At 45.5% G+C, this 15,112-nt stretch overlaps 1 protein-coding gene across 2 annotated transcripts in view; it reads right to left on the reverse strand.

The window, feature by feature from the left end:
* The window catches only part of USP31 (ubiquitin specific peptidase 31), a 191,818-nt gene that overhangs the window by 83,044 nt on the left and 93,662 nt on the right, over window positions 1–15,112 (reverse strand). For both annotated transcript variants that reach the window (XM_082260266.1, XM_082260265.1), the window contains exons 7-9: window positions 10,405–10,573; window positions 1,844–1,955; window positions 293–387 (exon numbers count right to left, since the gene is read on the reverse strand). In XM_082260266.1, coding sequence (XP_082116392.1) covers window positions 293–387; window positions 1,844–1,955; window positions 10,405–10,573 — 376 coding nt within the window. The remainder of the gene's footprint in view (window positions 1–292; window positions 388–1,843; window positions 1,956–10,404; window positions 10,574–15,112) is intronic.

Below are 15,112 nucleotides of genomic sequence, written 5' to 3' on the forward strand. Positions count from 1 at the left end.
GTTTTATTCTTCAACCATGCGAGTTGCTAAATGTTGTACCTTCACTAAATGTAACCATATTGCTACACTTAGAGGCGCAACTTGTATATCAAGACATTGCTTGTTTATCAAATCAAAGTTTATAAAAAAAATTTTGCTTGTGTTGCAAAATGCTCTCAAACCAAGTTACTCTTAATACAAAGTTTTACTTTATATATATATATATATATATATACACACACACACACACACATATTATATTACAAACTGTGCTTAACCACCTAACACAAAAACAAGTGCTGCCAGAACTTACCTTTCAACAGTGGGGTGACACAGAGGTTTTTCTTCCTGAGGTAAGAGGTATGTTATTCCGACAGCGGTAACCACGCGAAGGCTAAATGGACACACCTAATAATGGAAAATAAATAGTCACTGAAGAGGACAATGAATAAGAAAGAGCACAAGAGTGAAAAAGAAGACCAATCTGTTATACGGACCCTGAATTTAACTGTAAGCTCCACTTTCAAAGTGCTACCCCAGGCAACAAAGTTTCAAGCGTTTTTAAAGTCAATTTTTTAATAAAATAAACATCTTATACTTACCAGCTCTGTGCAATGGTATGGCACAGAGTGGCTCTGAATCTCCACTTCTGGGGTCCCCCATCAGTGCTGTCTGCTCCTCCTCTGCTGTCTGTCCCTGTAGCAAACCACTTTCTATGGGGCTAGACATGCGACACAATCTTGAGCCGGGTTGTGTGCTTCCATAGACACACATAGCACTGCTCTTCAGTGCCCCCACCCACTTCTCCTTGCATTTGAATGAGGGAGAGGGGAGAAGAGATGGATCGACTGAGGACTATGGTAAGTGTGACGGGAGTCACTTTGGTTGGGGGGCCTGTGGAACCCAGCTTACCTTCAAGAGGTTGAGAAATCCCTCTCTCCGCTCCCTAGGCCCCTCTTATGTTTAAATCACCCTGTGTATTAGGGACACAGGTTGACCAAGGAAATTATGGACAGCTACTTAATGGACACGGAGAATATGGTTTGGATTACACAAAAGGGACAGTAACATTTGTCAACTATATCTCAAGGAATATATGAAGACTCTGGGACTCTAGGCCTAGGATCCATGTTAAAGGCCTAGCTGCCTACTGCCAATAAGAGACTGCTTCACACAGACTCATAGCAGATGCTAATTTCAGCTCAACCTCCTGTCTTCCACACATTGTTGATTATGCTGATTTACTCAACTATTGTCTACTGTGGGTTCTGTGTTTATACCTAGGATAATGTGTAATGTATTTTGTCTTAGCCTTGTTGCAGTGCTGAGTTATTAACATGTTAATTATAACTGTCTAGATATGTATTCCCATTCACCTATTGTTTCTGTCCAGATTGCTAATAATTAGTTCAGGTTAATTATATTTCTGTACACAATTTAATATGCATAGGATAAAGTAACCAGGCACCTGACCTGGTGGGGTAATTTGACCAGGAGGGGGATGTCCTGTGTAGTATGTGTGTGAGTCTGTTCAATAAAAGTTGTAAGTTCCAGATCTAAACAAGCTAAGTTCCGGCTAGTTTTGTATGTAGGGCAGCTGTAATTTCTGATATCTATGTTCAGACTGGAGAAAGCGGTATTCTGATAGAAGCCCACAAGCACAGTGTGGGTCGCGGTTCCGTTACAGTAAGTATTTAGGGAAACAAGAGAGCACAGAAAGCTGTAAAACATTTTTTACCTTAATGCAGGTAATGCATTAAAGTAAAAATGTTTTGGCTTTAAAACCACTTTAAGTAGAATCAGTCAACGAAAAGCAAAAGAAAGAAAACACAAAAGAGAGAAGGCAACAAGGAGTTACACTCACCTGAACACACACTGAAGGCCGTAAGGAGTACTGCATTTTCTCTAAGATCTCTTTCTGCAGGACATCCCATGTGACATTCCTCTCCAGATGCAAAACAAATGGTTGCCCAAATCTAAAAAAGCAATATAATTAGGTCGGCTACATCATTTCAAATAGACCTGGAAAACTGCTATTTCAGTAATAGGTGGAAACAGACAAGCTTGATAATCCATTTATATTTATTATTGGTGACTGCAGCTGCAAGATCTAAATGCCACACATGCTGTAATTTACAGCATGTTAGAAAGAGATCCAAAAACAAACTACATACCCGGGACCAAACTGAAATCGCTATCTGCACTTGAAGCCGGCTTTGCCTGTGCCACCTCCAAGAGATGTGCCTAAAGTCATAGCCGTCCATGACGGACTTAACTCCTTAAATGCTCATGAGTGAGGGAGTGGAATGTTCAAGCATTGCTGCTGTGAAGCTGCTTATTTTGTCCACCCAAAGACATACAAGAGAAAAACACATAAAAAAGGGCTAAGATCACTTTGGGAAAGCATTAAAACCTTTACCCATTGGGTCTTGCCACCTTTACCTTAAAGTAATCCTGCCATGAGAGAAATATGGGGACCGCCAATACTGACTTGCATAGGCAAAGCTTTAAAAGCCCCCTTATAGGTCATCAGTTTAGTGTTACAGAGAGGGTCTGGTGCTAGAAACGTTGCGCTCACTCCGGTGTGCGCGGCTATATGTATTTGTATTGCAATTGATGTTTTCGTCCATAGGCGCCCCCCACGCATGTGTTTACATACATATGTGCATTTATGTGGGGGGGGGGGGGGGTGGGGCCCCCTCTTGGGGGGATTTTATGTATTTACATAGTTACATAGTTGTTGAGGTTGAATAAAGACAATAGTCCATCCAGTTCAACCTGTGTAGGTGTGTGTGGCGTAATCTTCTCTCATACCCCTGAATGTTCTGATCCTTGAGATGTACGTCCAAGAGTCTTTTGAAAGTAGCCATACTTTCCGCAGATACCACCTCTTGTGGTAGAGAATTCCACAATAAAGAAAAAGAATAAAAAGAAGGGAAGGAGAGCGGATGTGTCCACTCTGCTCCCTCCCTCCCTGCCGGCACCTGCTATGCCTGTCCGGGCCCACAGATGGGCAAGCGGATCCCAGGATACATGGCAGAGGTGCACATTACCACCGCAGCCACCAGAATGCTCCCATCTAACAGGCAGAAGTGGGACTGTCAGGTATACACAGTGTGTGTAAAACCCCCCAAGCTGTCGGGTCCGTATGATGTATGGACCTGGCAGCAAACGGGTTTAAGTATAACTAAAGGCAAAAAAAATGCATTTTTGTAAGATCTTACCGTAAAATCCTTTTCTCTTAGCTCATTGACAGACGTAGTCCTCTTTGATTCATATCAATTGGGTTATACTGCCCTCTACAGGAGTAGGACACTAGGCAGAAAAAAAAACGTTCTGGCTCCACCTTAGGGGCAGTCCCAGAGGGTATATCCTCTCTCTCTCTGCTACAGGATGTTAGTTATGTCACAAAGCAGTGTCAGAGAATTTAACCCAACCCAACTCAAAAGTAGAGGGGCGGGTACTACGTCTGTCAATGAGCTAAGAGAAAAGGATTTTACGGTAAGATCTTACAAAAATCAATTTTTCTCTGTCGCTCATTGACAGACGTAGTCCTCTTTGATTCATATCAATTGGGACGTCCCAAAGCAGTGCCACAAATGAGGGGTGGGATTAACGGAAATCAAAATCCAATCTAGAAGGCCCAACCGGTGCCAACTAGAAGTTTTAAAGGTTCATCAGACAAAAGGGATGAGACTCAACTAAAAATCCAACAGAAAAAAACCCTCGAGGTAGACCACCGGTCTCCTCAAATTGCGGCCTGCAGAACCTTGCGGCCAAAAGAGGCATCTGACGATGCCATCACATCAACTTTATAGAATTTTGCAAAGGTATGCACTGACGACCAAGTAGCCGCCTTGCAAACCTGAAGCACTGACGCCTGATGGCGAAAGGCCCATGACGCACTAAGCGTCCGAGTGGAGTGCGCCTTAACAGGGAACGGGGGCTCCTGACCCTTAATAGAATAAGCCTGTACCACCGTCTGTCTAATCCATTTGGAGATAGTCGCGGCAGATGCAGGCAACCCCTTTTTGGGGCCATCCGTGATCACAAAAAGTGAATCCGTCTTGCGAAACGAGTCCGTTGTTTTCAAGTATACCCTGATCGCCCGAACCACATCCAAGGAGTGTAAAGCAAACTCCCGATGATGGCTGGGCTTAGGACACAGGGAAGGTAATACAATATCCTCATTCAGATGAAATTCTGAAACCACTTTAGGAAGGAAAGATGGATTCGGACGAAGAACCACCTTATCCCTATGAACCACCAGATATGGGGAACAACAGGATAATGCGGCCAGTTCTGACACCCTGCGTGCAGAAGTGATGGCCACCAAGAAGGCCACCTTCTGGGATAACGTAAGCAAGGGAATCTCCCTAATATCTTCAAAGGGAGGTTTCTGAAGAACCGACAACACCAAATTAAAACAGGGTGGTAAAGGCGCGCGCACTGGCGGAGCCAGGTGTCGCACCCCCTGGATGAAATTCCGCACCAAGGAATGAGTAGCTAAAGGCTTCTGAAAGAAGATTGCTAACGCTGAAACCTGACCCTTGATAGTACTCAAGGCCAGCTTCTGCTCAACCCCCTGTTGCAGAAAAGCCAAAATTCGGTTCACCGAAAAAGAACGTGGAGGAAACCTAAGAGATTCACACCACGCAATATAAGACTTCCATGTGCGATGATAAATCTTTCTGGAAGTCGCTTTCCTAGCTTTAATTAGAGTAGGAATAACTAAAGTTGACAACCCCTTGTCCTTCAGCACCTGGGTCTCAATAGCCAGGCCGTTAAAGCCAGCGATTGTAAAGCAGGATGGAAGATCGGTCCCTGAGATAGCAGGTCTTCCTTGAGAGGAAGTCGCCACGGGACGTCCGCTACCAGCCTGACCAAGTCGGCGTACCAGGCTCGACGAGGCCAGTCCGGAGCTAACAGGATAACTGGAATTCCCTCCACCTCTATCCTGCGAAGAAGCTTCGGCAGCAACCTGAGAGGAGGGAAGGCATACAGTAGCTGATACTGCCCCCACGGGGCGACCAGCGCGTCTGCGGCATCTGCTAGCGGATTGTGGGAGCGAGCTACAAACCTTCGCACCTTCCTGTTGAGCCGGGATGCCAACAGATCCACATCTGGGGTGCCCCAACGAAGGCACAGTTGGTGGAAAACTTCTGGATCAAGAGACCATTCCCCTTGATCCAGAATCTGACGGCTGAGATAATCTGCCTGCCAATTTTCCACCCCTGGAATGAACACCGCGGAGAGAGCTGGAACAAACCGTTCCGCCCAACGAAAAATGCTGGCCACTTCTATGGCCGCCAGGACACTCTTGGTGCCCCCTTGATGATTGACATAAGCCACTGCTGTGGCATTGTCCGACTGGATCCGAACCGGGCTGCCCTGGAGCTGCTCGGTCCAGTGAATCAGACAAAGTCTGATCGCTCTCAGTTCCAATACATTTATCGGTAACCTGGACTCTTCCAGGGACCAAAGCCCCTGGGCAGATAATTGGCCCAGAATTCCTCCCCACCCGGATAGACTGGCATCCGTGGTGACAATCGTCCAGTATATTGGGAGAAATGACTTCCCCTGGCTGAGCATCGGGGACCGAAACCACCAGACCAGAGACTCCCTGGTCCGCTCGCTCAATCGGATCCAATTGTCCAGGAAGTCTGGACTCCGGTTCCACTTGAGAAGAATCTCTCCTTGAAGGATACGGGTATGGGACTGGGCAAATGGTACTGCTTCGAAGGAAGCCACCATCAAACCCAGGACCCTCATGCAAGTCCGAAGAGAAGGCCAGTTGTCGGATAGTAACAACTGAATTGTCGATTGAATCTTCCAGAGTTTCCCCACCGGAAGAAATACTCTTGCCCTGGATGTGTCTAAAATTAGACCCAGACATTCCAACCTCCTGGTGGGAACCAGAGAAGACTTCTGCAGGTTCACCAGCCACCCGAACTCTTGCAAAGAGATCCTGGTGATCTCCAAGTTTAGTAACAGAGTCTGCGGAGACTCCGCACGGAGTAGAAGATCGTCTAGGTAACCTAGAATCGATATGCCTCGTTGTCGCAACAGAGCCAACACTGGGGCCAACACCTTTGTGAAGACCCGGGGAGCCGAGGCGAGACCAAAGGGTAACGCCACAAACTGATAATGGTTCTCCTCTACGGAGAAACGCAGGAAACGCTGATGTCCTGCGTAAATAGGAATGTGAAGATAGGCATCCTTGATGTCTATGGACGCTAAAAAACCCCCCTGATGCAGGGAGGCTGCTACTGTGCGAATAGACTCCATCTTGAATTTTTGTATCTTGACAAAAAGATTTGAGTGCTCTTAAGTCCAGAATCGGACGCACCTTGCCCTCTTTCCTGGGTATTGTGAATAGGTTCGAATAAAACCCTTGAAAACGCTCTGTCCAAGGGACGTGGACTACCACTCCTTCTTGCATTAAATCCGTGACCGCCCCCCGCAAAGCCTCTAGGCGATCCGGGGATAGTGGAAGGGAAGAATCGCACCGGTGGGAGTGATTGAAACTCGATCTTGTAACCTGACCGTATGACTTTGCAAACCCATTTGTCCGGGATTCTGGAAAGCCATGGATCCGGAAACCGGCGAAGACGTCCCCCCACCCCAGGTATGGGTGGGGGCGCACCTTCAGGCCTTAGTAGTCTTATCTTCAGGTCTGGAAGAGCCGGACTTTTGTTTGCCCGACCAGCGCCCCTTGAAACCTCCTGAAGGAGTTTTGGAGGGCTTTGCTTTGTCGCCCGTGGGGCGAAAAAATTTCTTATGAGCAGAAAAGGAAGGCCCCCATCTCTGACGAGGTCCTTTACCCTTAGTATTTTGTGGCAAAAAAGTGCTCTTGCCTCCAGTGAGATCCTTGATAATCTTATCTAAGTTGGCCCCAAATAGGCGCTCCCCCTGAAAGGGGAGATTAGCCAAAGCTTTCTTGGAACCTTGGTCCGCTGACCAACACTTTAGCCACAGTGTACGCCTGAGGACCACTGCTGAAATTGAAGCTCGCCCCAATAATGGAGTGGCGTCTAGAGCAGCGTCGCAGACAAACTGAAGCCCTTGTATCATCTGTTCCAGCAGATCTGATACCGCCTGGGGGATGTCTCTCCCCTCTAAGTCCCGGCGTAACCACTTGGTCCATTCTGTCACAGTTTGTGAAACCAGACCAATAGCAATTACTGGTCTGAAAGCTGACCCAATCAGGGAAAAGATGGCGCGAGACACAGCTTCTACCTTACGATCCACTGGATCCTTGAAGGACGGAGCATCCTCCAATGGGATAACCGTAGCTTTGTTCAATCTGGAAATTGGAGAATCCACCCCAGGTGGTACTGTCCATTTTTTGAGGAGAGATTCCTCGAACGGATAACGCCTAATAATGCGTTTGGAAATAGCAGGGGTTCGTTTAGGATGACCCCATTCTTCCTTAATTACATTACCAAAACATTTGGGCAAGGGAAATACTTTCGCCATTTTGGTCCGTTTATTAGTACCAAAAGAGATCTCAGTCTCAGCTACTTCCGACGGTGTAACCTGCAGTCCTAAGGTTTCTCGGACAGATACAATTAGTGCGTTCACCAACGCTTCCTCTCTGGCTATGGTAGATGCCGAAAGATCCTCCTCACTGTCTGAAGAGACAGTACCCGAGACACAAGCCCCAGATGAGGGTCCTGCACCTGCAGTGACAGGCTCAGACTCTGAATCTGAAGTTTCAGATGAAATAGGGGTAGGCGGGGGTCGCTTCCTTGCCCCCCGTCCCTGACAGGCCACTTCCACCCGGGATACAAAAGACTCCAAAACCGCTGATAATGCATCAATAGTAAGTGGGGAACTGGAGGGTCCTGCAGCCACCTCGAGGGGGATCAGGTGGAGATACATGCGTGGCAGGGTCCATGTTAATCCAGGACACTTTGCCAGTAAAAAAACTGAAAAATAAAAATATCTTTTTTTTTTATCTGTAATCCCCCAGCGCAATAGCGCCCCTCAGCGTACCTGCTTCTTGGACCCCCACAGAGAGAGAGACCCCAAGGGCTCACCACCTGATGCAGAGAAGTTCCTATCAAACTGCTGTCAGCGATATCCTATATAGACTGGGAAGTCCTGTACTAGCTTTCCCGGGTAAAAGGAAGTGGCTCCGCCCCCTTTGCACGCCTTCCGGCGCTCCCAGCTACTCCTCGAGGTAGGCTGGGCACATCAAACATGGCCCGCCCCCATGCAGGAGACACCAGGCTACGGCAAAATGGCGGCCTGCGTGACCTGCGGGCGGCCTCTGTAGACAATGCAGCGTGCGGTCTACCGCAAAATGGCGGCGGACTGCCGATCTAGTGTGGTTCCTCCGGAAGATTGCAACGGCCGGCGAACGGCTCTGAAAGGCTGGCGGCGGCCTGTAAGTGCGGCCTGCGGGAGTATGGCGCCTCTGTATCCTAGTATAAGGTAGGCGCTTTGCCTCTTATCTAATTGCCAGCATCCTATATTTCAATATAGTCAATCTAAACCAGGCTTCCTAGTAGACCAAGTCTGCTGGAGAAACCAAGGCTGCTGGAGTGTCAGCTCCCAAACCAAGTTTGCTGGAGTGCCAGCTCCCAAACCAAGCCTGCTGGAGTGTCAGCTCCCAAACCAAGCCTGCTGGAGTGTCAGCTCCCAAACCAAGTTTGCTGGAGTGTCAGCTCCCAAACCAAGCCTGCTGGAGTGTCAGCTCCCAAACCAAGCCTGCTGGAGCGTTAGCTCCCAATCAAATCACACTATCACAGAGAGATATGTGCACCTGTCATAGGCTAAAGGGGGAACCTTAATGCAAAAAGGGCCCGACCACACACAGAGGGGCCCGTATCCCAATAAACCCCACAGGGGGGGAAGGGGGAACATCTACTCACCATACCGGAACTGACGGGCACCCTCCTTTAACAGAACCCCTCTCCACCGAGGTGGGGGGCTGTCGACCAATACAGACGCCGTGACTCTGCTGGTTCTTGGCGTCCAAGCGAGACGTTTAACTCGCAGGCTCAGTCCCCGTCCAGTGGGACTATGTCGCGGCCGACCCAGCGCGGAGCTATGGCCTGCAGGCGCTCGTAGGCTGAACCGGGGTGACCACTGGATCTCAACATCCAGCCCGTCGCCCGGCTCCAGCATACTTACTTGAATGGGTCGCGGCCGACCCAGCGCGGAGCTATGGCCTGCGCGCGCTCGTAGGCCGGCTGGGGTGACCACTGGATCTCAACATCCAGCCCGTCGCCCAGATCCGGCGTGATTTGCTTGAAGATCTCACAGGAAAACTGAAGAAAACACTACCTAAAAAAGGAACAAATTTTCAAAAAAAAAATCTTGCCAGGACCAAAGATCCCAGCAAGGAACTTAGGTCCTTACTCCTGACTAGACAGAAAAAAACTAACATCCTGTAGCAGAGAGAGAGAGGATATACCCTCTGGGACTGCCCCTAAGGTGGAGCCAGAACGTTTTTTTCTGCCTAGTGTCCTACTCCTGTAGAGGGCAGTATAACCCAATTGATATCAAAGAGGACTACGTCTGTCAATGAGCGACAAGAGAAACTTTGTTTCTAGTTTTGGATAGAGGGAAGAGGAATTAGAACCCCTGCTATTTTCATTGCTGTCTGTGTCCCCATTAGGGAGATTCACTCTCTATAATTGTCAAGTTTAACATTATTATTGAAAGTGAAAGAAAACACAGATTTTAGGCTGTCCCCAGAAAAGTCAGAGGGGAAATCTTAGGAATACTAGTTCTCATTAACAGGGGAGTCCCCATTGGATTCCTTAAATTTGCAGAAATTTCCTCGCACTTTCTGTTTTGGCTATGGAACAGGAAGAGAAGGTAAATCTCCCTAATAGGACACTGCGCAAAAAAAAAAAAAAAAAAAAATCTGACAGGGGGTTATAACGCTCCTTTACTCTATCCAAAATAAAAAAAGTTTTGTCTATAGTTCTACTTTAAGCCAGAAGTAAGCACAACAGCTAGGAAACGCACATTTTTAGAAGGAGAAATCAGCAATGGCAGTTGTATTTTTCTTTCAGTTTTCAAAACATTCTAGAGTAGAAAGCACAACTCTGGTTAAAAAAAAAAAAATTATAAAATGTAAAAAACTGACTTTGAAGGCCTACAAACTCAAATTTTAAAATCATTTTTAAAAGTTTTTAATAACTCTATTGGATTAGGGTGTAAACTTTCTCAAATGTCCAGAACTAAATTATACAAAGGAGTATTGATGTTTTATTGATGACGTTCTGTTCAGCAAACACAACACAGATGTGTCGTCATCTTAAACTAAAGCTAGTTTGGAACTGACAACTTAGGTTTGTGTTTTTGCATTAAGTTATTTTTTTTTTCTTTTGCGCAAGTTTCTATTGTTCCTTCAACAGTACCAAATTCAAGCATATTCAATAACAAATTACCTGCCCAGATGCTCACCTCTTGCCATGTTGTCCACTATACGCTCTGTTACAGACCAGGATAACTATTCGATCAGTAATGCCAAACCTGTTCACGGGAAGCCTCGCCGATCCAGAAGAATAATGGGGAGATTGATTATGGTCAATCCCATTTCTCACATAATTCTGGTTATTGTTCACACAAATTCCTGTAAAGTTTAGAAAAAAATTAGGACCAAAAGCAGTGATGTTTTTAACTATTGATCGACCGATATCATTTTTTTACCGCTGATACCGATATTTTGGTCATTTTTTTTTTTAATGTCTACAGGCACTCTTGTTGAGGGATCTGGGGGCCTAAAAGACCCCAAACCCCTCCTCTGCACTTAAAAGCATTCAAAACGCCAAGTTTGGCTGTTTTGAATGCTGCAAGTGTTTTGAATTTGGCGCCGCCAGTACCCAGAAGTTATGTCATGTCATGACATGACTTCCGGGTACTCGACGACACCGAATTCAAAGAAATGGAGACCGGTCAGACGGCAGCGGTGAAGGTAGGGTGGGGCGACCCCCCTCCCGCTCCTTGGAATGACAGCTGCATCAGTTGTCATTACAAGACAGCCAACCATCGGCTATGGACACCGGTACCGGGGTGATGCCTCTAGCTGCAGGCATCATGCCGGTACAGCACTTTCCCAAAATATCGGCAAAAATCAGTAAATCAAAAGGCCGATTCCGATATATCAGGGCAAGTGCATATCGGTTCCCAATATATCGGTGTTGCCGATAATCGGTCGATCACATTAACCACACTTACAGTCCACGTTCATATGGCTCATTTATTAAAGCAGTTCAGAGGAATAAGGTGATGTGTCAAGCACAGTTTGACATGTGCGGCCCTTCCATGTGCTCCTTGCTGTTAAGGCCAGTTAAAGGTTGGGGCAGTTACGGTTTCTTTGTACTGTTGGTTATTTGGCGCACTGGACGCCTTTACTGCCACTGTGCTATTTGCTGGGCATCCAGTGCGCCACTGTGCCTTTAAAGAGGAGTGGGCTCAATCAAGACATGCCTGCCCTCAATCTATCCATGATTATATTTTGAGAGCCTCCATAATAGAAGCACATATATAGAGTTAGGACTGTGGATAATACTGGGGTGCCTTGTCGTGGCCTCTGCAGCTTACGCATGGATTTGCAAATGTGTGCAAACAAAACCCCTGTTTTTAATGTAAACGGTTAAACAGGACTATTCTGTTTGTTGCAGGCTGGTTGGTAAGTTGAGCTAGGAATTTTTTCTTCATTTTTGTTTGAATTCTCCCTTCCATGTGCTCCTTGTTAAGGCCAGTTAAAGGTTAGTTGCCATTTGTTTTTAGTGTCAAGCACAATAAACTATTAGCCTTTTAAAGCCAGCAAGGATTGGGGACGAGTGTAAGGACTCATTCACACTAGCCCACACGCCAAAATGCTATAATTTGGTGTTGGTTGAGTAGTGCGTTACATTGTTACAAAACATTGCATTGTTTACTTTTTTTACACTTCATTCAAGTCTATGCCCCACAGCACACTGCAATGTGTTCTGGTGCGTTGACATGCAGTGTGGTAAGTTGTGCTGCAATAAAAGGGAACATGCATTTTTTATGTGCCCTAGCATTTAGCCTGCATGGATTTGTACAGGTAAATACAGCTGGTGTGAATGAGCCCCAAGACTGGTGCGGGGTCAGCAGTGGGGGACTATGCAAGTAATTATCCCAAAGGTGTATCTATACTTTAAAAGCAAAGTACTGTATACCTTCTGTACTCTGAACAAAATAATAGTAATAGCACCCATATTGCTAAAAAAAAAAAAAGTAAATTTTTTTGGTTAGGAGCCCAGAAAGCGTTGCAATACCTTTCATACCTCAATATGGGGCAGGCTTTAGATTTACCAAAACTATACAATAGGAGGTCAAACCTAAACACTTTCAATTTGTATGCAATCAGGCAAGCCCTTGCACTACATAGTTGAAGGTCAATCTAAACAAAATTGAACATGAAAATTGTATAATATACAGCCAGCTTCAGTGGACTACAAGTGAGGGGACATCAAGTCACCGCACTTGTGCTTCACTGGGAACTACAAGGCCCTCTACTGCAATGTAGATTTTTTTTCCATTCACTAACTCCTATGACTGAATGAATGGACATGGTTTTGCGGGCTTAGCGCTGCAAAGGTTACATTTGACAGAAGCTGGTTCAGAGAAGCTCCTCTGGCTTATGTAAAGCCTAGTACACATGGGCCGAATGTCTGGTGGGATCAGCCAGTTCAATAAAACGGTCTGACATTCGGTCCGTGTGTAAAGTAGCCGGTCCGACAGAAGCTGCCTGTTCGGCCAGCTTCCGTTGGACATGCATGTGGGAAAACCAGCAGCCAACCGCCTCCCGATCAGTGCTTTTAGCCAGTGGATGAGAACGCTGATCGGAGTGTCCTGACAGTGGGCCTTCCCCCACTCAAAACAACAGCTCAGCAAGGGAGAGCGATACATATGTCAGATAGTTAGTACAGCAGGTCCGACTGAAGCAGTCAGGTTTTTTTTGTTCAACCGAAAAAAAAAAAAAAAAAACTTGTGTTGTGTACAAGGCTTAATGAGCATATAAGTGCAGTTTGAGGGTGGGGTGCTGCAGTTTGACCATGCTTCAAATTACTCTAAACATGAATGCAACATCCTGAGAAAAAGTGAGTTATCCTTTAACCACTTAAGGACCCGGCCCATTTCTGAAACTTGTTTATAAGGTAAAATCAGTATTTTTTGCAAGAAAATGACTTAGAACCCCCAAACATTATATATATATATTTTTATATAAATTTTTGCTATTTTATTCTCCAAAGCAAAGACTCTGGAGAATAAAATGTCAGTCGTGGTATTTGTGCAGTGGTCTTTCAAACGCAATTTTTTGGGATTTAAAATATCGAAAACAGTAAAGTTAGCTAAATTTTTTTCTATAATGTGAAAGATAATGTAACGCCAAGTAAATTGATACCCAACAAGTCATGCTTCATAATTAAAAATCTCCATAGGCGACACTTTAAAAATGTCTACAGGTTACCAGTTTAGAGTTACAGAGGTCTAGGGCTAGAATTATTGCTCTCGCTCTACCCATTGTGGCGATACCTCATGTGTGGTTTTAACACCGTTTACATATGTTGGAATGACCTGCGTATGCATTCGCTTCTGCGAACAAGCTCAGGAGGGACTGTCCCTTTTATAAAAATTGAAAAAAAAAAAATGGGACCTTGAAGGCCGTTTGGAGGAAGCAACTTATGGATGGGGGCCAGCTTGCCCTCACTCTACTTCCTGCCTAGGAGGGGAGAGGACCAGATTGTGTAAGCGGTAAAAACTACCGGGAGGCGGCACCTCTCCAGCGGCCATAAAAATGACCCCGCGACAAATCAGCCGCTGGGACCACTTTTATGAGAAAGAGGACTGCCCGCCAAGTAAAAAAATACTGGGGTTATGGCAGCTATCCTGCTGCCATAACCCTGGCATTCAATGTCAAAATAGAGACATATAACTGCGGCGGGCGGTCCCAGAAGTGGTTAAGGGAAAAACTAAAAGGACATATTTCACAAAGAAAATTCATACAGGTGCATCTCATAACAATAGAATATGATCAAAAAGTTATTTTATTTCAGTAATTTAATTCAAAAAGTGAAACTCATGGTATCACTGTGCTGGATTGAACAGCAAACTCACCAGACCTAAACCCCATAGAGAATCTGTGGGGTATTGTGAAGCGGAAGATGGGAGACACCAGACGCAACAATTCAGACAAGCTGAGATCTGCTATCAAAGAAACCTGGGCTTCCTTCCATAACACCTCAGCAGTGCCATAGGCTGATCGCCTCCATGCTACGCTACATTGATGCAGTAATTCATGCAAAAAGAGCCCCTACCAAGTATTGAGTGGATAATATAATGTACATGGACATACTTTTCAGTAAGCCAAAATTTCTGTATTCAATTTTTTTTTTTTTATCGGTCTTATGTAATATTCTAATTTTCTAATCATAATCATCAAAATTAAAAGAAATAAATGCTTGAAATATATCACTCTGTGTGTAACGCATTTATATAAAATACATGAGCTTCGCTTTTTTAATTAAACTACTGTAATAAATCAACTTTTGATAATTAAATTTTATGAGATGCACCTGTATATCCAGGTGATTCTAGTGTTAACTTTTTTAATATATTATCTTCTATGAGCCGCTTTTAATTTTATTGGTTGTGGAAAAGGGAGGTTACGTTTCTACTGCTTAGTCATACGGCATCTTACACTTTTCCATTCAATCTTTAGGACTCTGCAATTAGGTCTGATGACCTCAGTCACTGCTCAGTTATTTCACTTGAAAAATGAGCACCGTCTCCTTTTCCGAACCTTTGCACACAGGACATATACGCGCCAATCTTTAAGTGCCGGTTCACACTATAGCGTGTGCGGCGATCGCATGTAATATCGGAGCGCACTGCTCCTTCATTACATGCGATCGGATGTGCAGTGCGAATTCAGCCATACACTTTGTATGGCTAAATTCGCACTGCACCCGCACAAAAGTCACACATGACGCATTTTTTCAGCCGCATCAGGATCGGATCGCACAGTGGTTCACACTTGTGTGATCCGATCCTGTGCGAACTGTCAGATCGCACTGCGATCAAACTGGGGGTGTCGTTAACATTTCATTGACACCCCCTGCGTATCGCATATGGCAGT

The sequence above is a fragment of the Pelophylax lessonae genome, assembly GCF_965119305.1.
Source record: "Pelophylax lessonae genome assembly, chromosome: 6".
Classification (NCBI taxonomy): Eukaryota; Metazoa; Chordata; class Amphibia; order Anura; family Ranidae; genus Pelophylax; species Pelophylax lessonae.